We start from the raw sequence: 27,639 nt of genomic DNA, 5'->3' as shown, positions 1-27,639 counted from the left end.
TCTGTCCAGAGTCTGCTCCCATCGCCGTGGGAAGGGAGGAGCAGCTATATACGGCAGTAATGTTGGCATGAAGGAAACATGGGAGAGACATGCTTTGTACAAGAGGAACTGACCAGCTGTAGGCAACATTCCCCTACCCCCTTTTAGCACACACAAAGTTCCTAATTTTGATAGGCTTGTGCCCCTCTCAGTGTCTTCTTCCTCCTCCCCCTTTCCTCAACCAAACAGCTGGAAGAGGAATTTGAGAGGGGATGCTAAGGGGGCAGGAGAGGACGTGACTGTTCCTGCAATTCTCATTAGGATGAAGAAGTCTACTAGGGCAAGGAGGGGGGCTGTGTTTTGGGACTGGGAAGGCCCCCATCAGAGCCTTGAGCTGTGATAGAAGATGGAACTTTTCCCTAAAATAGGGAGGTATTGGCTGATATAGCCAAGGGACAGAAAGTGGCACATATTGGGGGCGAGGAATGTAGAAGAACCAACTTGGCACTTTCCAGATGTTTTGGACTGTAAGTCCCAGGATTCTCAATCATTGGTGGTGCTGGGTAGGGCTGATGGGAGTTGAAGTCTAGAAGATCTGGAGAGCACCAGCTTGGGGAAGGTTGAACTAAACGTATTTGTGACAGATCTGGGACACAAAATGGAGCCCTCCATTTGCTGTATACTGGGGTGACCTGCATGCAAAAGTAAAAATTTACAACTCATTACAGATCAGGGATTCTAACTATCCCATTTAGGCCTAAAAATGGCACTTGCTGATCAACTACAAATCCCCTTTCTAGATCCCAATCTACCATTGGCCCACCAGCGATCTATGAAACACTGCCAAAAGATGTGAATGCTGCCTTAGAGGGCTCTACTCCCCACAGCATGCTAGACAAAAAGCTCCATCACACCAGGGGTTAACATGCTCCCTACCTTCGCTTCTCAGCCCGTGTTTTTGTTCCTCGGTTACTTCCGTTTTCAAAAGAGGAAGTACAGAACGAGCACGAGGCCCATTGAGTTGGCTGTTCTAATGGCGCTGCTTTTCCTGCACACAGCAGGAGAGAGCAGCGATTCAGAGTTTTTAAAAAATCGGACTTAATGAGGGTATTTTTTGTCGCGCAAGAAAGGCCGGAAGGGGCGCAGGAGGCAGACAACGTCATGTGAGGGACCTGAGCAAACTCCGTGAGTGCCCAGGAACAAGTGTGCAATAAAACGCTTGTCGGATGGAGCTCAAAGTTCAAGGAGGACAAGCCCAACCAAAGCTGTAAGCTGTAACTGTGAAAGGAAGCCTGTAGTATCAGAGACAGCCTATCTCTCAGTACCAGTTTCCGGGGCCCATGACTGGGATGGTGCTGTCTGTGAGCTTCTGGGAGGCATCCTGCTGTCCACCATTGGAAACGGAGTACTGCCCTGGGCAAACCTTTGGTCTCATCCAGCAGGACGCTTCTTATAATGTTGCCTCCTGAACCTGCAAAATTTGGCCCGCGTCCCAAAGGTGATGTAACCTCTTGAGATAGCAGGAGTGTGTGTGTGTGTGTGTGTGTGTGTGTGTGTGTGTGTGTGTGTGTGTATTTATATGTCTGTGGTGGCTACCCTTGCATCACTTCCTCCTCCAGGAAATTGGCGCTCTTCGTATATATTCTGGGCCTCTCCTTTTGTTTCAGAATCCAGCTGCACCAAAATCTGGCCCTTTATTTCAGAAGGAAGGGGAAAACCCCAAGAAAGGGACACAGGTGCCCCGGTGTGGGGCTTTTCCAGCATTCCCCACCCCCCATTTTTGGGGAGGCAACTAAGGAAAACAGGGAGAGGGGTGTGGGCTGGCGTCGTGGCTTCACTTCCTGTCTGTAATCTTGGTCCACCGGCAGTCAGTAGCGGCTGTGAAGCCGGGAACAGGCAAAAGTGTGGAGCTATAAGGGACTAGGAGCTTGTTCATCTCACTCTGGAGCTTTTCTATTAAACTAGGAAAGTAGAAAAGGACGTATTGTGAGTTGCTCCCATATTCCTAGAGCCAGTGACCCTCCAGCTGCAGACACGGACTCCACCTTGTAAGCAGTTCCATCTTGTTAAGCAATTTTCCTGCACCTATAATTGCTTTTTCTGCATTTTTCCTCTCTCTGCCCCTATAATTGGGCTGCAGAAGAACTTGAATCACTGCACAGCTGATTTAGCCATTCCTCCTCCTTTTCCTTTTCATATCTCTCCTCCTCCTCCTGGTCTTCCTCCTCCACCTCATCATCACGTGCAATCTATTTTTTATTTTGTCTCTTGTGCACCACAGCCTTGTAAGGTGGGTTAGGCACAGTGAATTGTCCAGGACCGTCTAGTATGCTTAACAGATGAGCAAAGGATTTTTCATTCATTTAATCTATTACATTTCTATGCGACCCTCTAGCCAAGCTCTGTGGCCCGTTTTAAAAATACAATATTGTACGTAATATTAAAAAACATTTATATACAAACATCTAACCAGACGGCCCCTTCCAAGCCATTAAGAACAAATTAAAGTACTTCTGAGGGTGTGTGTGAAATGGAATTACCGAAAAAAATAAAAAACATATTTTGCTGCCCTTACATAATTACCACATCTCCAGCTTCTTCATTTTCTCACTATTTCCTACAGTTTGATGTCTGTTTTTGTCTTTAAAGTTGGCAGACTCCCTCTTCCCACATTGCTATCGAAGTCCTCCACCACGCTGCTGGTTTCCGCGTATGCTTGATATTTCTGCTCTGTGGTTTCTCTTACTTGATTAATTAATTTGCTTAATGTATAGTACGTAAAACCACATTTTCCTGCTAAAATAGCCTTCACAGCCCTGTGATGCTAGGCCTTTTCTGTACTAGCCTCAGAAAAGTACGTGGAACACTAAGGAACGTATTTGAAAGCTGGGTCATGATCCATATTCCAACCTTTCCAGATTTTTTGGATTACAACTCCCATCCCCAACCAGCATGATAGGATTTGAAGTCTAACATATATGGTCACAAAGTTGGGGAAGGATGCACTCCTTAACTAGATAGAAATAGAAGTTCAACTTTACTCCAAATTTTTTCCAGCGTAGAGAAAGGGTGATGGGAAAATGTGTAACTGTATTGAATTTCTGTTTTTTGGGAGCAGCTGTTCAAACGTGACAGAGTCCAGGATAGTATGCCCTTGGATGGACAGCTCTGTTGGTGAAACTAGCTTGAAAGTGATCTTAATGATTAGCATTGCAAATAACTGTTCTGAAGCTACTAGTCCTCAACATTTATTTATTAAAAAAATTATTAAAACATTTATATCCTGCCCTGTTTCTCCCTCTCTCCCTCTCTCTCTTATTAGCCATTTGTGGCCTAAAAGGGGACACATTTAAGTTTGTTTATGTTGTCACTTGGAGGAAATTCCTGCCTGTTCGAGGTGGCTAAGCAAGGGGTTGTTTATGAGCCTGGTGTAAACGAGTCCTGAAAGGATTTTACAATCTGGTTTCACCCATTTTGTGTGAATGATATTCTGCCACGTTCCAAAGCTGACTGTTTAAAAAGTAGTTTGTATTGTTCCCATTAGGGGACTCCAAAGTGCAAAATACCCAATGAGTAATTATTTTCATCCTTTTGCTATTCCTCCACTACAAGGCGCCAAAGCGCTGAGCACTTAATTACCATGATTCTCACCTGTTTCCCCACAATGGGCTGTATGGTACCTATTGGCAAATGAATACCTTGTACTATAGATGGGTATTTGGGTCTAAACTCCAACAGTCAGGTTATTCAGTCTCTTTTTTCTGTGTGTGTGTGTGTTGGAAAAGGAGAAGTGTTCTCCAGCTCTCCTGGCTGTTGCAAAAGGGTGCTTTTGATTTTTGACCCATATTTTTCCCCAAACGAACTCCTCCCTGCCCTAGTGCCAGCCTCTTGGAGTGGTGCCCCTTTTATGAGTCAGGCTGTCTGTGGGGTGTGGAGTTTCCCTCCTGCCGGCACCGTTTCTCTGAGGCCTCTTTGTAGGTGACAGAGGCAGTATTCATGCCCCGCTGTACCTCCACCTAGTGCAGGAATTTCTGAGTAATGGGGTGGGGGGTGGAGAGTTGGAGGGAGACGGCCTGGGTCGCCTGAATACTTCTCTCTGTGTGAAATCTCCCTCTCCAACTCATTTTACACACACGGACACCGGCCATATTCTTCCTGAGGATGAGATGGGACCACAAGCTTGTTTTCCTGAAAAACTAAATCAGGTCTTCTCTGAGGGAAATACTCTTTGGTATCCCTCAGGCTCTAAAGTTGAGTGGGCCACAAAATATATGCCACCCTCTAGGCCGTGGGTGGGCAATTGGTGGCCCTCCATATTTTGACATACAACTCCCACCATTACTCACTCTGCTGGCTAAGGCTGATGGGAGTTGTAGTAATGGAAAAGGGGACAAAGGGGAGTTGTAGGCCAAAACAGCTGGAAGGTCACAAGCCCTTTTGCCTGTTTCTGTCTTGTGTGTGTGTGTGTGTGTGTGTGTGTGTATTATATGATATATATATATATATATCACATCACAAACACACACACCCTGAGTCTTTGGCCTAGTTCTCGCTGAGGTGATAAGCCTGTATCTGAGCTCATATGATCAAATGCTTCTGAAGACAAATGTATAAATGGTTCCATGTAGAAAATAAGATGAGTAGGAATCTTATTTCTTTTGGAGGTGTTGGGGAAGCAATCCATTATGTTAGCGTCCCGTCCCCCCACCTTGGCCACCTGCAGTCTGGAACTTACATCATCATCATCATCATTATTATTATTATTATTTTCCTGCATTTTTTCCTCTTGTAAGGATCTCAGGGTGGAATTGTGTTGGTGTCGGCAACTCTCGACCCCAGCAGTGGAGGCTGGTGGCTCCAATGCCAGTGGGGCAATGAATTCTCTCTGGGTTTCAGCCAGAACCAGTCAGGAATCTTGGATGGCTCCTTTAGAGTTCTGAATGAAACCCAGAGCGGATTCGCCTCCCAATGACATTGGGAGGCCTGCACTGCGCCCCATCCCAGATAACCAGTTCACACATCCTACAATTATCACTTCTTACACACATACACACACACCTCCTTGCCTTTGATTTAACAACTCTACCCCCTCAGGGGTATGGATTTGGTCCCTGGGGCTGCCAGCTGCTTGCCCTCCACCCCCATTGAGATAGGCAGCCCATTCCCCCCACCCCAAATCTGGGAGTACGAAGAAGCTAGGGACATTTTAGAGGGGTTATTCCCCCAATCCCACTTGGTGATTTTTCTTTCCTTTTCTGTGCCACCTAAAGGTATACGGTGATCCGGAACACTTGGACCCCTTGACCCAGTTGCTGGGGGTTCCCCCACCCCACTCCAAGGGGGCAGAATGGAGCTGGAGGAGGGATACAACGGAGTGAGTAACTGTCTGGCAGGGGAAGGTGGGAAGGCAATGGATCTGGAAGGGGGGGAAATTGCCCCAATCCAGAAGCCCAGAAATTCCTCTGGGTGTCCTTCAGGTATTTAAGGCTACAACAGTCCTAACCATTGGCCATACTGTCTGGGGCTGATGGGACTTATAGTCCAATGCATCTGGAAGCTGCCAGGCAGCGGAACTCTTCCTTAGGGAGAGCAATACACAGCTTTCCTCAACCTCCAGATGTGTCGGAATGCAACTCCCATCATTCTCAGCCAGTGTGACTGAAGATGGGAGTTGTAGTCTAACACATCTAGAGGACATGAAGTTGGGAGAGGCTGTATCAGGATAGGGAGGGAATATACGGCTCTTTGCTTAAATTCATGGGTTTTTTTTTGGATGGGTGGGAGAAGAAAAAGGATTCAGAGCTACTTTGCCACTTGGGATGTATGGAGAAATATTTGAACGTGGGGTTGTGGGAGGGAGGGATAGAGACCCAGAGCTATTGGTTATCCTGGTGGGATAAGGTGGAACTTCCCTGGCTACTTCCTGTGTCTTCCTTGCCAGAACCCATCACTGGGTGCCCGGGGCGGATCAGCCATGGCGATCATTGGAGCAGAAGATGAAGACTTTGAAAATGACATTGAGCCTGTAAGTGTAAGTAAGAGGTCAGCAGGACCAGCGTTGGATGTGGGGAGGAAGGGTGGGCACAGCAGGAGGAAACAAGACACTAGGTATGAGATAGAAGAAGCAGGTGCAGCACCCAAAGGTGTTGAAGAGGGTGGTCTGGAGAAGACAAGGCAGTTCTGATTTCCCTGCTTGGCTTTCTTCCCTCTCTTCCAGAACCCAGATGCTCAAAGCTGCTTATTCCAGAACTTGAAGCTTCTGACGGCACACCCCACCTACTTGATGGTGTTTGTACAACATGTGGTGTTGCAGTTTGAATCCAGCCCCTTGGTGAGCTTTGCATACACATGTGTCTGTGTAAACAGGAAAAACGGATGTGCTCAGCTCAGTGGCATGTACATGGGTGTCATTTCAGAAAGGGATGAAGGCTGAAAGTGTTGTGTGAATGGCTTTGTAAGCACGTAGGTCTCTTCCCCTCCCTTCCTGACAAATGTCTGGCTTGGTTAGTCTTGGAGAATGGCTTGGGATATGGGGAAAGCCAGGTAAGAAGGGATGCAGCCCTTCCATTCCTATGTTAGCTCTCGGGTGCCTCTTTTAACTGCCTTTTCCTTCTTGCAGCTGTGTTATCTGCATGTGGACCTCATACTATCTCATCTCGGGCCCAAGGAGGCAAAGAAGCAGTTTGTGGAATTCTGCCACACATTCCTGGACAAAGCTGGGGTGAGTGAGCTCTGGGAAAGGTCTCTTCATCGTGTTGTTTGTGATCCCACCTGCTTGCCCCTGCTAAACCAGTTGGTGACTGCTAGGGAGGGAGGGAGCACTCTGTCTTTAGACCATGTTAGTTCCTCTTGTATTCATTCCTAAGTTTCTTCATTAATCTATGATTTTTTTAAAAAAAAAGTGCACAAAAATTGTAAATATGTGTTTAAAAATGCTTTTTTGGATGTTTTTTCTTACAAAAATCCACATTTTCTCCCTATCGATGTACTTCTAAATGTATTTTATCTGAAAATACACATTTTTATACCATCATGGTACATTTTTTGAGCCGAGAACTCAGTGATGTAGTGGTAAAGTTGGAAGTGCAGGCCCTCATCCTGATATCAGATACCGGTTCCTGTGGTTTTCATCTCCATGAGGTGCAGGTCCTTTTGGTAAAGCTAATGGCTCTCAATTGCCCAATTCAGCACCAGACCACCCCAAAATTCTTTGCTTGACAACAGGGCACAATATATATGCAGTGAAGATTGCATCTAAGATTAGATGAAGCATGGAAGTCTGTGGGGAGGGGCAGATGACATCAGCGTGCCTGCTGATAAAACAGTGCACTACACCACAGCGAGAACTGCATTGCAAAACTTGGCAAAGGGTAAAATCTGAAGGATGGCTGCCTTCTTCTGCCTTCTTAGCACTTCTTTCTGCTGCCTGTGTAGACCGGGCCTCAGTTCTGTTCATGGCCTCTCCTGATGTTAGTTGTGTAAAAAGAGGGGGAAAGTACCACCAAAAGGCTGTGAGAAAAAGAAGAGACTAGTTTTGGTGCTATGAAATGTCAAAAGAGGTTCCTTTATTTTTCTTATCCGAAAGGCAAAACATGTTCAAAAAACTTTCAACCAAACATGTACAAACACTCAACGTTTCGCATCTGGAGATCCTTCGTCAGGAGCTGTACAACAAAATGAATTACTTTTTGAAGTAATTATCAATTTGAAACCTTTTAGGTATTTTTTATAGGACCGCAGTCGTGTTCATTCGGTCTCCGTTGTGTTCATTCGGTCTCTGTTTGTAAAGTTTGGTTGAAAATTTTTTGAACGTTTTTTGCATTTTGGATAAGAAAAATAAGGAAAACTCTTATTGTATGCTCAGGGGAACAGGCCGGCTGAGCCTACACCTCCCATAAGAACATAATAACTGTCTTGCTGCAGCACAGCAACTCTTTTAGCACCAGAGTTGGTCTCCTCTTTTTCTCACAGCCTCTCCTGATGTTAGCATCGTGCAGTTCTCACACATGACAACTGAAGTGTGGTGCTGATGCATTTTCCTGAAAAGAAGCCTTATCCTGTCTAAGCAAACTAGGGATGATGGGAGTTGTAGTCTGACGTGGCGAGAGGTCACCAGTTTTGGGGAGGCTGGTCTGAAGCATCCCTTAGTCCGCTAAGGCAGCTGAGCCAAAATAACCTTCCTCTTTCTCTCTTTGTTCCTGGACTATTCTGCTCTCTCCTATTAATGATTGGGGGTGAGGTGGCAGGATAAAAAAATCTTATTGTATGCTCAGAGGAACAGGCTGGCTGAGCCTACATCTCCCATAAGAACATAACAACTGTCTTGCTGCAGCACAGCAAAGGTCCAGCATTCTCATTCACGTGGCTTCCACCCCTCTCAGAATTCCCTGTTCTCTCTAAACTTAGCTGCATTCCTCAGAGCAGCTGTGGGCAGGGGAGAAATGAACTTTTTCTGGCAACAATATATTGTTCTCTGTTGCATTGCAAAGTATTTTGGGGTGTCTTGACCTTGAATTGGGTAATTAAGACCCTTTAGCTGATACAGATTGAAAACTGCTAGAACTGGTTTGTTGATATGCATCGGCACCACTGCTTGAATTTTGGGACTCTTCTTGGGGGTGTGGCTATGGGGAGTGTCATGATGAGCGCCTTCATTGCAATAGTAACCACATTAACTTCATTTCAGTATTAACCACAACACCAGTGCCGGGTGTTATAAGCATGGGTGGGTGTTATACAGCTTCTGAACAGGTAGCTTACATTTTGTGGCTGAAACTGTGGCTAGCTTTGTGAGGGCTTCCTCGTGGCACAGTATTTTCATCTGCTTCTTCTAAACTTTATGTCTGATCTCTTCTGCAGCCGCTGAGGGTCCCCATTCCACAACATGTGCAATTCGAGCTAGGTAAGAGTCAGTGTTAATGGTGTGTGTGTGTGTGTGAGAGAGAGAGAGAGAGAGATTCCCAAAGAATAGAGCTTCATGTCCTCTGCACCAATGAAGTTTGCAAAGACTAGGTATGATGAAAATTAATCACTTTTTTCATAATTCTGCTTCTGGGTTTTATGCACACACAACCCCCTCCTCACCCCATAGATCTTTTAATCATGTCCTGGGAGTAAGGTGGGTGAAGCAAATACAGTATTATGGCTCTTAGGCTGCAGCATTGTAGTCTGTTTTGTTTGCTTGCTATATTCAAAGAACAGGTTTCTAGCTCTTAGGGATGTACTGTGTGTGGGCGTTGTCTGGGGTGGAAGGTACCCATCCTATGATGGATAGGTTTACCATTGGTCAAACAGTAAAAGGAAGGAGCTTCAGTAGGGTGACAATATGAAAAGGAGGACCGGGCTCCTGTATCTTTAACAGTTGCATAGAAAAGGGAATTTCAGCAGGTATCATTTGTATATATGGAGAACCTGGTGAAATTCCCTCTTCATCACAACAGTTAAAGTGCAGGAGCTATACTAGAGTGACCAGATTTAAAAGCGGGCAGGGCACCTGCAGCTTTAACTGGTGTGATGAAGAGGAAATTTCACCAGGTTCTCCATATGTACACATGACACCTACTGAAATTCCCTTTTCAATACAACTGTTAAAGATACAGGAGCCCTGTCCTCCTTTTCATATGGTCACCCTAGCTTCAGTGCTCTCATTAGCTTGTGACCCCTCCTATGACCAGCAGAGGCAGGAATAAATTATGTGAGTCTTAATTTGGATAATCTCTAGGCTGCAGAATTCAGCTTTTCTTTGTGAAGGTTTCAAAACTTTTATTTTAAGCATAGAGAACACACAAAGCCTTGCATGCGCTGCAGGACAAGTTGAGAGTAGTTGCAGGGGAGGGCGTGGAAGTTGTAGAGAGTGCAAAAGGTCTTGCATTTAGGAGTGAAGTGTGGGTGTCTCTTTGCAGCTGTCTCTTTGCTTTGAAGGCACAATAATTCACAGAGCCTATGTTTTTTTTCCTCGCACAATACAGGGCAGACAGAGAAAGGCTGTTTTCGGGGCTAAAATCCCCGCATGCACACTTTCTTAGGAGTCAGTACCATTGATCACAAAGGGACTTCTTGCTTCCAAGTAAATGCATATATAGGATCAAGGTCAGTGGTAAAGAGGGGCAGGCATTGACCAACATTTGTCACTGCAGCTCACGAAAGTTGTCGCATAATAACTGTGTTTTAGTCTCTCTTTTTGGAGCCACAAGTCTCTTTGTCGTTACTGCTCCAGTTTTGCTACCTTTCCGGATAGTTGGCCACAATCCAAGCCTCAACACCACCTCTTTCCCTCGTTCCCCACCCACCCACCCACCCACCTCCGCGATCTCTCTCGATGGTAGCTCCCCCTCCTGGCTTTTGCTAGAGCAGGGAGGGGGCGTTGACTGTGCACCCGGCTGGTGAAACTGTGTGAAAGACAGGAAGTCAAAGGGTTTGAAGAGTAACAGGGAGGACTCCTGGTCTCTTGCTGCCCGGGCCAATAGATTAGCTCATATGCAGCAGCAAAGTAGCCCAGCCTCTCCTCCTGCCACGGTGGAGGGGAGGAGGGGTGGCGGCGGCAGTGGCGGCGGACAGCCAGCTAGGCAGCTGGTCCTACAGCCTCGTGGCACCATCTAGTGGCCACGCTTGCCGGTTTCAGCCAACTGCTTGGCCAATTCCACCCGCCTTAGGAAGTGCTCGCTTGTTCTCGGAAAGGAAGCCGCAGCACAACTCGTCATGGTGGTTAGACAGCCAGCCGGGGTGGGGGGTGGGCAGGAAGAAGAGAAGTACAGGTGGGGTTTTTGATTTTGGAAATGGCGGAGAGAAAACTCTCGTCCTTTTTCTTCTGCTGCCCCTTACGCCTGGAACGCTCTTCCAGATCACTTGAGAACTACAAACTCAATTACTGCTTCTAAAACTCAGCTAAAAACTTTTCTTTTCCCTATAGCCTTCAAATATTGACTTTGTTCTGACTCTATACTGTTAGCTTCACCCTACCCGGTGCCTGTTTACACTTCCCTGTGCCTGTTTGCATTCTCCTTCCCTCTTTATTGTTTACTACAACTTATTAGATTGTAAGCCTATGCGGCAGGGTCTTGCTATTTACTGTGTTATCTGTACAGCACCATGTACATTGATGGTGCTATATAAATAAATAAATAAATAAATAAATAAATATAATAATAATAATAATAATAATAATAATAATAATAATAATAATAATAATAATAGATCTGTGCTTAATATAAAGACAATAAAAATTACACGTTTGTTGCCGGTGGTCCATGGCGCAGATGTCACTCCCTGTTACTTAAGAATCTAGGTCAGTCCCCAGTTCCACACACACGCACGCTGTGGCTTATTTTCCCTCCCTGCTCATGCCAGTTGCAAGTTGCCTAATTTGCACAACTACCCTCACCACATGACAAGCCATGGGTTGCAGGGTGGTTTGTAAACCACACAACAGCAACCTTTGCTGGGTTTGGACGTCACGACAACCCGCACCTGGCGAGGGTAATTATGCTAATGAAGCAGCTTCTGACTGGCACGCTTGGGGAGGGGAAATAAGCCACTGTGGGTTATTTTCCCTCTGTGATCATGCAAACCCGGCCACCCACTTCTGTGATTTCACCCAGCATTGTCCACACACTTTGATCTTTCTCTTCACAGCCATAAGGACTAGAAACGTCAAAGCAAATGCGGAGGTGAAGATCCGGAATGTAATTGTCTACAGTCAGAGATGTACTGAATGCATGAAGCCCATATGCTATTTATTTATTTATTGCATTTCTATACCGCCCAATAGCCGGAGCTCTCTGGGCGGTTCACAAAAATTAAAAACATTAAAAGTATAAAACAACAGTATAAAACCACAGTACAAAATACAATATAAAAGCTCAACCAGATAAAAACAGCAGCAATGCAAAATTACAAATTTAAAACACCAAGTTAAAATTTATTTATAGACTGTTAAAATGCTGGGAGAATAAAAAAGTCTTCACCTGGCGTCTAAAAGCATATAATGTAGGTGCCAAGCGAACCTCCTTAGGGAGCTCGTTCCACAGCCGGGGTGCCACAGCAGAGAAGGCCCTCCTCTTGGTAGCCACCTGCCTCATTTCCTTTGGCAGGGGCTCACGGAGAAGGACCTCTGAGGATGACCTTAGGGTCCGGGCAGGTACATATGGGAGGAGGCGTTCCTTCAGATAACCTGGCCCCAAGCCGTTTAGGGCTTTAAATGTTAATACCAGCACTTTGAATTGGGCCCAGACCTGGACTGGCAGCCAATGAAGCTGGAAAAGGACTGGCGTAATGTGGTCTCGTCGGCCAGTCCCTGTTAGCTAGCAGAGTGGGCAGCCCCTACGCACTATAACCCACCCACCCCCAGTGGCTTTTCATCAGCATTTCAGGGTGGCGTGTGTCCATGCTGCTGCTGTTGGTGCTCTGTTCATCCCTTTTCCACTTCTGCATGTGTAAAGCAGCCATAAGTTACACTATGTCAGACATCTGGGTCCACCTAATCTATTGTTGCATCCCTTGATTGTGAGTGGGCCTCCAAGGCAGTGCTCCCCAACTTTGTGCCCTCCAGATGTGTCAGCCTGCAACTGCAGCTAGGAGGCACCAGATTGGGGAAGGATGCCCTAAGGTCACAGGTGGAGGCTGTTTCCCAGTCTTGCTATTTGCAATCCTTTTCACCTGGAGATCCTTCGGACCTTCGGCGTGCAAACAGGTCCTTGCGTCGTGCCCCTTGTGCAGGCAAACAGCTGCCTGAAACCCAGAAACAGCTGTGACTCTTCCCCCCCCCCACTTCCCAGTGGAGGGCACCACGTAGAAATAAACAGCTGCACCACCCCAGAGATGGCTGCCTTGTACTACCGGAGTAAACTGCTCTCCTTCAGATGTATCTTGGCAGCAAGCCGGGCACAGTGGCATCCAAGCAGCTGCAAGCGATTTGCCTGGATGATGCTGTGTTTGCACAAAATCACAGAGGAGATACCTCCCCTTGGAACGGCCTCCAAATCCCCCCTCCAGCAGTTTTTCAGTCGGTGCTGCAGGCCGGTCCCTTTTGTTTATCTTGCAGGCCAGCTGCCAAGACAGCTGCGGGGAGCTCTGGGGTGGTTTATTCTGAGTTTGTGTGGTGCCCTTTTTTCCTTTTTTGTTTTCTTTTTTGCTTTAGTACAAATATAGCAACAAGAATTCCCCTCTGGACTTCAAGGAGGCAAACCATGAAAGGAAGCACGGAGCAACTTGGGTTTGGGAGAGTTTCTGGGACACTCTTGCGGCAAGCACAGATGTGACTTTAGTGTGGAGTTGCTGGCAGCAGGAGGAAATTGTGGTCATGATGCCGTCGGGAAGGAGGGGCTAAATTCTGCATGGTCGCACCCTTTGCCACGTGCTAAAGACTTGAGTGTTGGATCTGCTAGAATTTTGAGGATCCTGCGTTTCACTTTTAACACCCACCACACCCCAAGTTTCTAGTTCTCATAACTTCTTACAGCCTGCAGCTTTCTGGGCCTGCATCTTTTCACACCTATTGTATTTCTAACAAGTAGCAAGAATTATTTAAAAAACAGCAACGTGCTAGTAGGCAGATTGTACATGAAAGACAGTATGCTAACTCGGCCTCCTGAGCTGCTGTAGTGTAATGGTTGAGAGACTGAACTATGAGCCAGGGCGTCCTAGATCCCAATTTTGCCTCAGTCATGAATTTGTTTAGGCAAGCTGGACAGCCATCTTATCAGGGATGCTTTAAGGTGCAATCATTCCTGTATTGAAAAGGGGTTGGTCTTGATGGCCTTGTAGGCCCCTTCCAACTCTACTATTCTGTGATTCTAAGCTAAAGTCATAGTGCGTCAGCCCTACTGCATCAGCCCTACCACCCCATTCATCTGCAAGCTGGGGATAATACTGATCTACCTTACAAGGTTGTTGCAAGAATGACTGAGATAATGTATGTGACACATGTTGGACATTCTAACATGCTGTATGCATGCTAAATTGTTATTTAATATTAAGGAAAAGCCACCTTCTATTCTAATTCTCATGACGCCTCAATTTCTCTACCTGCCTCACAGTTTCTTATTATGTTTCCTGTTGGTACTCCCTTTTAAATTCTTTTAAAAATGCTTTGCACAGACATATGCAGATTTGAACATATGAATTTGCATCTTATGCTCATATTGCTAAGCTTACAATAATGTGTCTTCCTGACAGACTTTTTAAAATACAGGATTCCACATTCTTGTGTCTCCCTAGAGAAGAATGCAACTTGTAATTTTGACTGCTTGAGTGTCTGGGGATTTGCTAGGATGAAGATACCTAGAGATGATGATGATGATATTTCTCCGTTTGGATGGACGTGGGGAACAACATTAGTACAATACAATATAAATCAAATGCATCAAGTTAATTAAAAGAGCATATAAAACCAATACACTATCAAAAAAACAATGAAGACATCTTAAAATTCTTGGTCTGCCGGAAGAGGCTAGTCTTTGTAGCTGTCTTTAACTTGGAGAGAGAATTAAGTTGACGAATCTCCTCCGGCAGGCCATTCCGCAGTCTGGGGGCGACAGAAGAAAAGGTCCTCTGGGTAACAGTTGTCAGCCTAGTTTTGGCTGACTGAAGTAAGTTCTCTCCAGAGGACTTGAGTGTGCGGGGCAGATTGTACGGGAGAAGGCGACCCCGCGAGTAACCTGGACCCAAACCATGTAGGGCTTTAAACCAACACTTTGTACTTTGCCCGGAAACTAATTGGCAGCCAGTGGAGTGATTTTAATGTTGGGGTAATATGCTCACCCCTGATGGGGCAAAACAACTGGCGTTTCAACGAGAATTCTCCTGCCTTGCAGAACTTGCCTTGGGTTGTGAAAGCAGCTTTGCCTCTTGTTTTCCAAAGCCTCCTATGACTCCATGTCTAGTTCTACAACATGCTTAAAAGCTTAGGGCAGGAATGCGGAATGTCAGGCAGGTCGCCGAAATCCAGGCCAGGTGTCCCTTTTCCCTCTCCACTGATTTTTTGATGGTTTCCCAGCTTTCGCTGGTAAAAGGTTGCAATGTCTCTCCTGTGACATAGTTACTTACAGTAAGAACTTTTAAGCAAAAATATGCTGGTATGTTTTGTACTTTGGCCCTGCGGCCCCCGAGATCTTCTCTGAAATGGTATCCGGCCCCCGCGTGAAAGAGTTTCAACACCCCTGGTTTAGGGCCCTTCTCTTCTCCTTCTTGCAGACCGAAACAGGCCTGAACTTCTTCCTGATGATCAGCAGCGGAAATACTTGCAAGAAATCCAAGCTTTCCAAGAATCAGAGATTGCCCGTCAGCTGGAGGACTTCAGGTCTGGATCCTGGGCCTCTGAGGAAGTGGCTGGAGCAGGGAGGGACTGGGCAGAAGTCAGGAAGGGCTAGGGTTTGAGACGGCTGGCATTTAACAGTGATATTTGGGAAAGTCTTAGTATAGTGATGGCTAGGCTTTGGTTCCCCAAGGAGTAGGCCATATTAGCTGAAGCGGGCCAGAAGCCAGCATGGAGGTCAAAACAGGGCAGGGGTTCAGTTCTAGAGCAGCAAACAAGAATTGGATAAGCCAGCAGCTGGCCCATAGTCATACTCAATTGGGTTGGGCTCAGAGGGGGGAAGTGCTTGGGCAATGTCCTGAGGTGTCATTTACAAGTACTGCTAAGACATGGTTTATTTAAACCATGGTTTGTTGTCTTACCCAGAGTTTATTTGGCAAATGATCAAACAAACCATTGTTTGTTTCCCTAGTCCCTGGGTTGCTTATTTACCTCTTCCTTCGCCCAGTTACTCCCTGTATCCCAACTGCCTTTGCAGCGCTGCAGTAATGGCACATAAAGAGGTGGTGGTTGTTTTTTACCGCTGTTGCCCACTGCCTCTGTAGCCTGGCGAAACAACCCATGATTCTAGGTTCACATATAATGACAATCCATGGTTTAAACAACCCATAATTCACAAACCATGGATTCTTTTCATGGGTTATTCATGGTTAACATCCTATAGTTCTGGGTTTGCATGTAACAACAACCATTGTTAATGAAACTATGGTTTGTCATGTGTAAAGTATGTTAAAATCTGGCTTGTTCTTGCGTCCAAGCAAATCCCTGTAAGCAAACCATGATTTGTTAACCAAATGGAAGGTATGATTTGCTGTGGGCTTACAAAGTCTAGCTTGGCTAAACCATGGCTTGTCGTGATGTCTGAACCCAGAATTGCCACTTATCCTTCACTCACTTGTGCTGCTGTCCACTGTGAAAGAGAGGCAAGCCCAGCAAGAGCAGTCTGAGAATGAAACTGCTTTGAAAGCTGGCAAAATGCACAGGAGAGAACGAAACCAAGCTGCTGTGGGTTGTTCATCTGCAAGACAATTTCTGGCTAAAGCAGCAAGCCATGGTTAACATAAACCATGGTTTAGCATTAAATATGAATGTAACTAATGAGTTGCTCAGACTGAGCAGCTATTTCTGAGGCTTTTTTGTTCAAGGCAGCCTGTCCGCCATTGCTGAGTTTCTCATTGAGGGTCTGTAAAGCTCTCGGCAACACTGGGGGGGGGGGGGGGGGCTGAGAATCACTGGCTTTAGGAGGGACTGAGGATGTCTATTGGGCCCAAGCATGTCTGCTGGGGAGACAGCAGGGCAGACGTTCTGCAGTTCCCCTGACTTGTTTTAACTCCAGGGCATGTGTTTATAGGGAGAGAGCGTCCCAATGGCCTCCTTCTTTGATTCCTGCAGGGAGAAAAGGAAGATGGGCATGACTCCAGGAGAGGCAGAGCTTTTTGAGTTGGAAGGGTATCGGACCAAGGACCGGAGCATCCGTGATGGCAAGGAGAAACAGCTGGCGGAGGTGCTGCTGGGCAAGCTGGAGGAGATGCAGTGAGTGAACATCTGCCTGCTGATCCTCAAAGACAGGATCAGTGGGCCGGCCCATTCAAGTTCCTCCCCGCTCCTTTCGAAACCAGACAAATGGTTCTTCCCAAGCTGCTGCCATTGGGCCTGCCCTCCCTGGCTGAATGAGCCTGTTCAGTGGACTCTTCTCCAAGTGCCACTCCTTACGTAGTCAAAACAGCACCGTCCATGCACAAGAGGAGAGGAATCTCTCTCCACTACTTCATCAATATTTCAATAGGGACGGAGCATACTGGCCAGGATGACCCTATGAAAAGGAGGACAGGGCTCCTGTATCTTTAACAGTTTTATAGAAAAGGGAGTGTCATTATTATTATTATTATTATTATTATTATTTATTTATTTATTTATTTATATAGCACCATCAATGTACATGGTGCTGTACAGAGTAAAACAGTAAATAGCAAGACTCTGCCGCATAGGCTTACAATCTAATAAAATCATAGTAAAACAATAAGGAGGGGAAGAGAATGCAAACAGGCACAGGGTAGGGTAAGCAGGCACAGGGTAGGGTAAAACTAACAGTATAAAGTCTGCACAACATCAAGTGTCAGCAAGTGTCAGCAGGTGTCATTCGTGTGCATGCAACACCTGGTGGAATTCCCTCTTCATCACAACAGTTAAAGCTGCAGGAGCTATACTAGAATGACCAGATACAAAAGAGGGCAGGGCTCCTGTTGTGATGAAGAGGGGAATTTCACCAGGTTCTCCATATATACAAATGACACCTGCTGAAATTCCCTTTTCAATACAGCTGTTAAAGATACAGGAGCCCTGGCCTGGCTGAATCCTGGGGGAAGAACTGGAGGAGGCAGGGGACCTGGGGAATAGAATGGGACGTCATGGCAAAGGCTGGAACCTTGAACATGAGGCCTTTCCCCTTAGGGCCCCTGTGTCCCCCTCCCTCCTTTGCACCCATTCTTGGACAACACCAATAGGCTGATCTGTTTCTGTGCTGGGAAGAAAGATTTATCTGTCCATTCCATACTCATATGCTTTTTGACCTTTTGTGCCTGGTCGACAAAACCAGAACGGCCTTCCTGCTTAGTACATCTTTCCCTTCCTATCTAAACTTAACGGACCTCTGCAGCTTACCGTTAACCTTCACCAACCCCCTCCCGCAGCTGGCCCAGCTACTGGTTCCATCTCAGCTTCCCATTCCGAACTAGGAAAATGGATCTCCCCCCCCCCCCCCGACCGGCGTCTCCATCCATCACAGAGCAAGGAGGCCCTGCTCTTCTCCGCCCCTTTTTCCCATGAACTGAGCTTCTGTTTCCTGGCCCTTGTCCCATTTGCACTGGGATCAGGGCCAGGAATCCGCCTTTTCCTCTGATCTCTCATCTCTGAGGAACAAGGGCTGTGGCCATGGTGGACAGACTGCAGTTCCCCCCCTCCCGGGCCACTTTGCTGCCAAGTTCCTACCAGATAATAAGAACCAGCTGTCGGAGGGGGGAGATTGGGGGGAGGAAGGAGAGAGGCGTCCTCCACCCATCCCGGGATATTGCCTCCTATTGCATCACCCTTGCAGGGTGTATAAACTCCTCTTGCACCCCCTCCCTGGCTCAGTTGCTGCATCCCACTTGGTCCAGCAGCTACGATCCAGCTGTAGACACTTCTCAGCATCCCACACCACAGAACATGCTTATTTGTCTTTTGACTGTTGTTCTTTTACCAAGCAAAGATGGGGCTTTTGCACAGGTGAGTTTAAACGTACTAGGAGCAGGGTGGGAGAAAGAAGGAGAGAGAGAGAGAGAGAGAGAGGGAGAGAGAAAGGGTGCTTTGCGACATAGCCACCTCTAGGTTGGGAAGCAGCTTCTGCTCAGAGGGTGCCAGCTGGCTCCTCTGTTACTTGAGAGGCGACCCAAGTAATTCAGTGCAGTGGGACTGGGGAGGTTCGGGTTCAAATCCTCGCTTGCAGGAAAGCCCTGCTGTGTGAGTTCAGGCCTCCCGCCCATCAGACTCCGGAGCCCCGCGTAAACCACCCTGAGCTTGGATGAAGCGAGGGCTGTAAAATAACTAGCGAATCAATGTGAATTTCACAATCCAGTTTCTTTCTCCTCTTCTCGATTTCAGCCCCACTATTTCTACCGACGAGGAGAAAAGGTACGTAACGGATGGCGCAATGTTAAGGGTTGCAGGGCAGGGTGGGATGTACAGGGGTTTCGTTTCTCCACTGCATCCTCTTCTGAGTGCCACGTGAGAAGCACGGCCGGATGTGGGCTTGCAGCGAGTTTAATTCTACCGCTGCTCAGGAAGCAGGGTGGGTGAGCGACTGGGACATGGTTTCTTTTACCCCGCAAGGCACCAGTCTGTCTTAAAGGCATAAAGAGCTGCCTTCTCCTGAGTGAGCCCCAATACTGTCTGTCCGAACTGGCACTGTGTCTCCGTGGTCTCAGGCAAAGATCCTTCTCAGCCTTATTTCTGAACTGGAGATGCAAAGGATCAAACACTTCTGCACGCAAAGCGTATTGTTGACCATGGAGCGAAAGATGAAGATCATTGCTGCTTCCTCTGCTGTCTGTTTATCTGTATGCGTCTTACGTTTGGAAGGGGAAGGGGCCCCCTGTTCCTCTTGTTCTTCCTCTCTCCTTGGGGAACACACTCTGGTTTACTCTATAAAGTCCCTACACTTGTTGGTAGAGCAGGCTTGAATTTGTGACTCTCCTGTCCCTGGCCTTTATTTGTTAGTTAGTTAGTTAGTTAGTTTATTACATTTCTGTGCTGCCCAGAAGCTGAAGCTCTCTGTGTGGTTCACAAGCATTTAAACCACAAATACTGCATAAAACAATATAAAAGCTAAAAACTACAAAATAAAAGTACAACCGGAATAAAACTTAGCAGCAATACAGGGATTTAAAATACAGATTTAAAACAGCGGAGCTAAAAGACTAGAATGCTAAAATGCCTGGGGAAGTAAAAAGGTTCTCTCCTAGCTCGTTAGAGGGTTAATGGAAGGGTTGGAGGTGAGCCCAGAGCCAACCGCAAACACTGACTGGAAGTGCCCAGTTAGGGTCAGAGCTGCCAGCTTCTTTTTCTAGCAGGACTCGGGCTTCTTTTAACAACTGCGTGGTAGGTGAGAACATGACAGGTCATGCTTTCTCCCCCCTGATATGAGGTCTTCATTGGCTGAATGTCTGTCTGCCCCACAGCTGTTTAGAGGTGTAGGATCTTGGCCTAAGGGGTAAAAACAAAAGTGGTGGCCCTCATCGTCGCAGGAAGTTGAGATGTGAGTGGGCACAGGGGTGCAAAGGATCTGAGCCACACTTGATTGGATTAACAAAAGCCTTTTGCAGTTTAAGCTGTTACCTCTTGGGACGTCTGAACCTCTCCGGCTTCTTTTTGGAACCGTTCCATTTCTTTTTCTTCTCCCCCCCCCTCTCTCTCCCCCCCCCCGGTCCTTTAGCTCTGCCATTTTCACTGCGATTGTGACATATATGAAGCACCTGGGGGTTAAGACCAAATCGGCTGATAACAAGAAGTCCAAGGCTAACTTCTTCCGCAAGAAGGTCAGTCAAAATTTGAAATCAGGAAAGGTGTGTGTGTGGGGTTGGTTGGGCTACTGATGCCGCACGAGGTCCAGGCATTGCCCTACAGAGCCATGGTGGGGGGTGGGGTGCCCATCCCTAGCCCCCTTCCCCCAATTCTCCCCTGAGAATTGGATGTGAAAATTGACTTCCCAGAAGTCGCTGTTTTTGTTTTTTGACAGCAAAGCTTCAACTTTGCAGAGATGGGACCTACCTAGAGTCGATCCTGCAGAGCCCATATTTAGAAGGTTTTTTGTGTGTGATAAATTTGCCTTCCCCCTTCCACCAACCCTCTTTCCTGCTAATCCAGATTTCAGTACCCAAGAAGCCTGAGGAGGCTTCCAAGAAGAAGGGCTTCAGCAGCATTTTGGACCCATCACGCTGGAACCGTGGTGACTCCCACTGTAAGTATGCATTTGGGACAGGAGCAAAACCTATGGGCAAATGTACATCCAGGAGGCTCCTTGCCTGCTACTTAGCTCCAAATCCTAAATTCTCTGATTATATAATCCATTTACGCCAAGAGAAAAGAACTTTGTGCAATCCCCCCAAAAGGCAGGCCAACAAAGAGGGTGTGTCCGCTCTTGTCCACACCCTACAGTCCAGAAGCACAGGGAGACAAAGGCGAAGAGGGAAGGATCGAGGCCACACGTGCCTTCTGGGAAAAGAAGGGCTTAATTCTAACTGGGTCTCGGTGCTGGTAGTCAACGCAAACCTGAACGGCAAACAGCCTCTCCCGTTTCACTGTTTGTAAAGAGGCTGGCTGACAACTCTACCTGGCCATGACATGTCCCCAGGTTTACCTGGAGAGGATCCTGAAGGATCTTCTCTAGCCTGTTACCTTCTTATCATTTTGAGCAGCCTTCCTCAACCTGGGATGCTCCAGATGTGTTGGACTACAACTCCCAGAATGCCCCAGCCAGCTGGCTGGGGCATTCTGGGAGATGCAGTCCAACACATCTGGAGCACCCCAGGTTGAGGAAGGCTGATTTTGAGGATCAGGGCCTAGAGTACATTTGCAGATAAAGAAATAATCCAGATGTTACAAGCCATTACTAAACAGTGATCAGGCTAAGTGGCATGCCACGTCTGGTGTGCGCTTTGCCCCCGAAGAACTTTTATTTAATGCAGGCATGTGTATTTTGGGGAGGGAACTGATTTTAGACTTTCCTCTTCCGCATCCAGTTGTCCTTCTCCTCCTCCATTTTTCCTTCTTTTTCCTGCATTTTTTTTTGTAGATTCTGATTACAGACAATCCAAACCTGAGGGTGAAGGTACCAGCACTCCCTCCTTCCCGCAAACCAACTCCCCAATCAAGCATGGCGCCCCACGTGTCACCTTGTCCCTCTGCGGAGGGAGCCCCATGAAACTAATCCATCCCATTATAACAACAGGCACTAACTTTTTTGCATTTATGGTTTTACGTAATGACGTACCTGTCCGCTCGCCCTGTCCATAATAATATACTAATACGTATCACACACATCCCTAGAAAAGTCCGTCACACCCATCACATTATCAGATAAATTTCTTAGCATGCTGTGGCTGCTCATTGTGTGTCCATCTGTCTGTCTTTCTCTGTTTGGGGGAACGGGCTATTGTGTTGGAGTGGGGGCGGGGGACAGGGGTGTAGGATTCCTGGGTTGCACCCTTTGCTCTGAAGGCTTATGCACAAGTTATGCACTTGTTTACCCCCACTGTGTATTAACTCTGCCTTTGGATAGTTGCCATCAGTGATTGAATTATTTGAGGGGAGGGAAATTCAGTGAAATCTGCAAGCCCTACGCCTTGACGTACACCAAATTTAGCCAAAGCATGTCCCCTGTGGCCTTCTAAAAGGAGGTCATCTCAAAAAGTAAGGGGATTTAGCCTCCTCTGTCCCCATCCCCGTAAAATGGGATGCTCCCCCCTCCAAAGGATAGCAAAAAGCAGTGGGGGTAAGCAAAAAAGGTGTTTATTCCACAAAAGTAAACCGTTCCAGTGTGTTTTGGACTACATGTAGATCCTTCTTAAGGGGAGGAGCCAGTGACTGGTGCAAGAAGCCATTGATAGCGGCTGCTGAGGATAAAATAATAATAATAATAATAATAATAATAATAATAATAATAATAATAATAATAAATTCTTACCCGCCTCTCCCTCTGGATCGAGGTGGGGAACAACATGAAATATAACAATGCAATACATAAAACTGGTTAAGAGCATATAAAACCAATACAATATTAAAATAACAATCAAAACATCTTAAAATTCTTACGTTTAAAATTCATTTGGTTAGGCCTGCTGGAAGAGACTAGTCTTTACAGCTGTCTTAAACTCTGAGAGAGCTTTAAGTTGACGAATCTCCTCCGGCAGGCCATTCCACAGTCTGGGGGCGGCAGAAGAAAAGGTCCTCTGGGTAACATTTGTCAGCCTAGTTGTGGCTGACTGAAGTAAACCCTTCTCAGAGGACCTGAGTGTGGGGGGCGGATTGTACGGGAGAAGGCGATCCTGCAGGTAGCCTGGACCCAAACCATGTAGGGCTTTAAAGGTAATAACCAACACTTTATACTTTGCCCAGAAACTAATTGGCAGCCAGTGGAGTGATTTTAGGCCTTGAATCCATTAGCCAAAGGCTGGGGCCTACTCTAGTGTCAGAGCATGGAAGGCGGGTGGGTCAAGTGGGCTACAACACAGTTCCCCGTTGACCGGAAGGCAGTACGAAGCTCTAGATTGGCCCGCCTTGACAACAGAACAGGGACTTCTCCGTGCGGCTCTCTTGGCTCCAGCTACTGACCTCATGATCGCTGGTTGGGCAAACTCATTCTAAGGGTTGCACAATTCTGTTGCCTTCCAATGGTCCGAGCGTACACAATTCTAGGTACCTGTCTGGGTTAGGACTGTATTTGGATTGGGCCAGCCGGAGCCTGGCTCATACAAGTGGCTGAGCTTCTATTGGGGCGCCTGGCCCCAGGAGTCAGCAGATCCAGAGGTCTGAAGGGTCTCTGGTAGATTCTCAATTACCTCTACGGCAGGGGTGGGGAATCTCTTCCAGCCTGAGGATCCAAGAGGGGGAAGGCAGTGGGGCCGAGAGGGTGTCCATTGGGGGGAAGCAGAGGTCCAGATTTGGCCCATGGCCTGATGTTCCCCATCCCTGCTGTACAGAACGACCACTCGTCATGGAGAGGGGGGGGAACTCCCTAGGACTAAATGGCGTCGTTGCCTTTTGATCTCAAAACGAAAGTGGGGGGCTTAATCTGTGCATAAGCTCTCAGGGGTCATCGGGGGTGGGTGGGGAGTGTAGCCTGGAAGTGGGCAGGGTTTGGAGTGGAGAAAAAGACCGTGCGTAGGAAAATTCTAGGGGGGAGCAGGCGCGTTGGCTTACTCTGTCTTCTAACCTCTCCGCTCCCCCCGCCTCTCTTTCCATATCTGTCTCCTCACAGCAGGTGATAAGACGGCAGCCGCAGACAAGAAAGGTCCCAAGCCCACAGAGGGAAGCTCAGGGCGCAGCAAGGGAGGCCCTCTGGGCTCGGATCTCCCTGGAGTGTCCGTCAGTGTTCACCCCCCGCCCGGGGAGGGCAATGACGGAGAGCAGGGTGAGAGGCGGGATGAGCTGGGGGAAGAGACTCTAAAAGCGGGAGGAGGGAAGGAGGCGTCTGCGTCGTCTGCCCTTCTGCTGATGCCCACCACCCTTTGCCCCCTTTAGGCTCGGACAGTCAGCTTCCGACAGATTCAGGGGACTCACCTGTTACGGAGCAACCCCTGTCTGGGGACCAGCCCCCAGTAGATGACGGTGCGGAAAATGAAAGGTGAGCTTGGGTGGGGCAGCGATGAAGCCTTAAGGATGTGTGTGTGTAAGGGGGGGGGGCAGAGGAGATCAGTGGATTCCACCCTCCCCACTCTATGAATGTCTATTTATGTGTGGTTTGGGGGTTCTTAAGAGCCTCGTGTGGCGCAGAGCGGTAAAGCAGCAGTTTCTGCAGCTGAAACTCCCCACGGCCTGAGTTCGATCCCGGCGGAAGCTGGTTTCAGGCAGCTGGCTCTGGTCGACTCAGCCTTCCATCCTCCCGAGGTTGGTAAAATGAGCTGGGGGAAAGGTAATAACGGCCGGGGAAGGCAACGGCAAACCACCCCGCTATAAGGCCTGCCAAGAAAATGTCAGCGGAAGCTGGCGTCCCTCCCAGAGTCAGTAATGACTCAGTGCTTGCACGAGAGGTTCCTTTCCTTCCTTTCCTTGGGGGTTCTTGGGATCTGTATGCATACACCGCCAGCTGTTGATTCAGGGTGGTTCAGGCTGCAATCCTATACGTCAGGGATGGGGAAGGTGTGCTTCTCCAGATGTTGTTGGCCTGCAACACCCATCCTATCTCACCACCAGCTATCCTGGCTAGGGCGGGTGACAGTTGCAGGGCAACAACCTCTGGAAAGCTGCACGCTCCCCACCCATGGTATGCATAATACTTCCCTGGGAGTAAATCCTATTGAACATACTTTGAATGTTTTTAATTTTTGTGAACCGCCCAGAGAGCTCCGGCTATTAGGCGGTATAGAAATGTAATAAATAAATAAATAAATAGTTTGGGGGCTGGGGGGACAACACTTATCTCTGAGTAGGCAGGGATAGGATTGTGCTGTCAACTTAGAGTAAAAAGTTGGGTTCTTGCAATTGTCTTCTTGGAAACCCCCACAATTTCCCCTGGGGTTTCTATTGTCATTTGGGGACTTTCTACCACTTTTCCTTGTTGGTTATTTCAGAGAATAATATTCCTCCATCCTCGTTCTCTGTTATCTAAAGAGGTGTTTTTTTTAAATTACTATTAGAAAAAGCACCCCCTCTTCTCCCCTCCTGAGTTTTTATTATGAGGATAGCCCCCCCTTCATTCCCTTCTTCCTTCCCCCTTCCTCTCTCTTCCTCTCCTTCTTTCCTTTCAGTATTAACATAATCACCCTTCTATATTCTTGTTCTTCCCTTCTAGAAGGCGAAAAAGGTTGGTGGCATCCTCACCCCCCCTCACCCCTTGCATGAATTTCTTCCTCAGGGAAAGACACACAAGCTGAGTTAAGTATTACTTTCTACCCCCCCGCAACCCCGGAGCTGCTGGTGAAAGGATGCCCCCTTCCCCAAGCCAACTCTGTGTGAAATGGCACCATTTTTAACATTGGGGCCTACTTGGTTCGGTGCCTCCTCCTACACATGCACACATCGGTGATTAGGGCAGCCTGTTCCTCCTGAACTGTCCTTCCTGCCTCTTGCAATGCACCCGTGCTGAGCATTGGCCAGGTGGGGAGGGGGGGGTGCCAGTCCTCGTAAGAAGCAGGGTTCCTGGTTGAGGTTCCCCCCTCTTTTGGGACCACAGCTGTTCTCTGAGGCTCTCTCAAGCCTTTGCATGGCAGCATGGGAGATTCAGCCTGCCAATGGTGCCCCTTCCCTTGCAACCGCACACTGCCCCCTCCCTTGATTTCGTGCATGGATTTCTCACTGGTGCTGGGATTCTCACGTTTCTTTCTCTTCCCTTCTCTTTCCACCGCTGCATGTGCTGCTAACGTTTGTCTTCACCTCCCCCCCCCCCCCGCCCCTGCAATTGGGTGTTCCCTGGGCTCGTGCACTTATTGATTGGGATCCTTGCCATCTCCTTTCCTATTGGTGTACGGTGCCAACGTTCCGTGGCTCTTTGCCCCGCCCCCCATGTCTGTCATGATTGGTCTGTGTGTTGTCCCTGCCCCCACGTTCCGTGGCTCATTTCACTGCCCCTTGTCTCCAACCGGCTCGTCAAACCCGACATTCCTCAACATTGTCTCCCGTGCCTTCTGGCTGGTCTGCGTCTTTTATGTTTGTGACCTGGCTCTACGCCTCCGCCCCCACCCCTTGCCAGGCTGACGGGAAAGCTGGGCCGCTCGGAGAGCCTGCGGGTTTACAAGCGGGAGCGGCCTCAGCGTGGCTCAGCCAAGGGCAAGCAGCCACGCTCACGGAGCGATGTGGACATCGAGGCTGCTGCCCGTGCCAGCGAGCTGGAGGAGAAGCCGTCCCCAGAGCAGGCTCGGCAGAAGCAGGGGAGCCGCAAGTAGGTGAAGAGGGAACCTGAGATGCCCCCCACCCACCCCACAACGGGGGGCATCAATGGGGCAACTGTAGCAGGAGCCAGGTTTAACCATCCCTTTTTACCCACCATCCCAGGGATGTCTTCCCTTTGCCTGGCCTAAATGCTGTGATAGGAAATGCTCACAGGTGCCTTCTCAAACCATGACTACTGTAGCAGGAGCCAGGTTTAACCATCCCTTTTTACCCACCATCCCAGGGATGTCTTCCCTTTGCCTGGCCTAAATGCTGTGATAGGAAATGCTCACACGTGCCTTCTCAAACCATGACAGTTTGCTCCTGTGCAAACTATAGCAGTGAAGTCCTTCAATCTCATACTTCAGACCTCAGCCATTCAAGATGGAATTAAATTAATGCCCTTTTTCTCTCTCTTGCCCCGGGGCTTAAAAGGGAAGTCACATCTCTCTCGTATTCCCTCCTGTTAACCAGGGAGTAGGTAGGGTGCAGACTTTGAAAAAGTCACTCTAGCCGAACCTTTCTACTGCCCAAGAGAACAGAAATAGCTCTGTGCTACTCCTGAGTCACCCCTAACTTATTTTTCCCCTCTTCCCTTTGGAAACCATAAACTGCTGCTGGTTCTTATAGCTGTAATTCAGCAGTTGGCAAATTGTAGGCAAAAACGTCTAGAGGACTACAACTCCCATCATCCCTCACCATTGGCTTTGCTAGCCAGGGATGATGGGGGTTGTAGGGCAAAACATTAGGAAGGGCCCAAGTTGCCCACACCTGTAGCAGGAGGCAGGTTTAACCACCGCTTCGCACACCATCCCAGGGATGTCTGCCTGTTGCCTGCACTAAATTTATTTATTTATTATTGCATTTATATCCCGCCTTTTTTCCTCCAAGGAACCCAAGGCGGTGTACATAAACCTCTTCCTCTCTGTTTTATCCTCACAACAACAACTCTGTGAGGTAGGTTGGGCTGAGAGTCTGTGACTGGCCCAAAGTCACCCAGTGGGTTTCTATAGCTGAGTGGGGACTAGAACCCGGATCTCCCGACTCCCAGTCCAACAGTTTAGGCATTACACCACACTGGCTGTGAACCACCACTGTCCCAGGTGCTTCCTTTGATCTGTCCCTCCGGCGGATGGTATTTAGAGAAGGACCACCAGTGACCACCGGAGTTCCACCTAGCTAATAGCCCCTGCTAGACAAATTCATGGAAATCCATTATAATCTTTTTT

General features: G+C 47.9%; 1 protein-coding gene across 4 annotated transcripts in view; it reads left to right on the top strand.

Moving 5' to 3' along the window:
• ARHGEF1 (Rho guanine nucleotide exchange factor 1) overlaps nucleotides 1–27,639 on the top strand; it is a 55,383-nt gene that overhangs the window by 6,059 nt on the left and 21,685 nt on the right. The window contains exons 2-16 of one of the 4 annotated variants that reach the window (XM_063140572.1): nucleotides 5,250–5,353; nucleotides 5,921–6,010; nucleotides 6,197–6,310; nucleotides 6,599–6,700; nucleotides 8,839–8,881; nucleotides 15,169–15,274; nucleotides 16,682–16,822; nucleotides 18,929–18,958; nucleotides 20,259–20,361; nucleotides 20,690–20,783; nucleotides 21,618–21,653; nucleotides 23,802–23,954; nucleotides 24,065–24,167; nucleotides 25,335–25,346; nucleotides 26,232–26,420. In XM_063140572.1, coding sequence (XP_062996642.1) covers nucleotides 5,327–5,353; nucleotides 5,921–6,010; nucleotides 6,197–6,310; nucleotides 6,599–6,700; nucleotides 8,839–8,881; nucleotides 15,169–15,274; nucleotides 16,682–16,822; nucleotides 18,929–18,958; nucleotides 20,259–20,361; nucleotides 20,690–20,783; nucleotides 21,618–21,653; nucleotides 23,802–23,954; nucleotides 24,065–24,167; nucleotides 25,335–25,346; nucleotides 26,232–26,420 — 1,343 coding nt within the window. In that variant the 5' untranslated portion in view covers nucleotides 5,250–5,326. Of the gene's footprint in view, nucleotides 1–5,249; nucleotides 5,354–5,920; nucleotides 6,011–6,196; nucleotides 6,311–6,598; nucleotides 6,701–8,838; nucleotides 8,882–15,168; nucleotides 15,275–16,681; nucleotides 16,823–18,375; nucleotides 18,554–18,928; nucleotides 18,959–20,258; nucleotides 20,362–20,689; nucleotides 20,784–21,617; nucleotides 21,654–23,801; nucleotides 23,955–24,064; nucleotides 24,168–25,334; nucleotides 25,347–26,231; nucleotides 26,421–27,639 lie in introns of those variants that run through there. The other 3 variants (XM_063140573.1, XM_063140575.1, XM_063140574.1) reach the window with 3 other exon arrangements.

The sequence above is a fragment of the Elgaria multicarinata genome, chromosome 13, assembly GCF_023053635.1.
Source record: "Elgaria multicarinata webbii isolate HBS135686 ecotype San Diego chromosome 13, rElgMul1.1.pri, whole genome shotgun sequence".
Lineage (NCBI taxonomy): Eukaryota > Metazoa > Chordata > Lepidosauria > Squamata > Anguidae > Elgaria > Elgaria multicarinata.
This window is presented reverse-complemented; position numbering and strand designations above follow the sequence as displayed.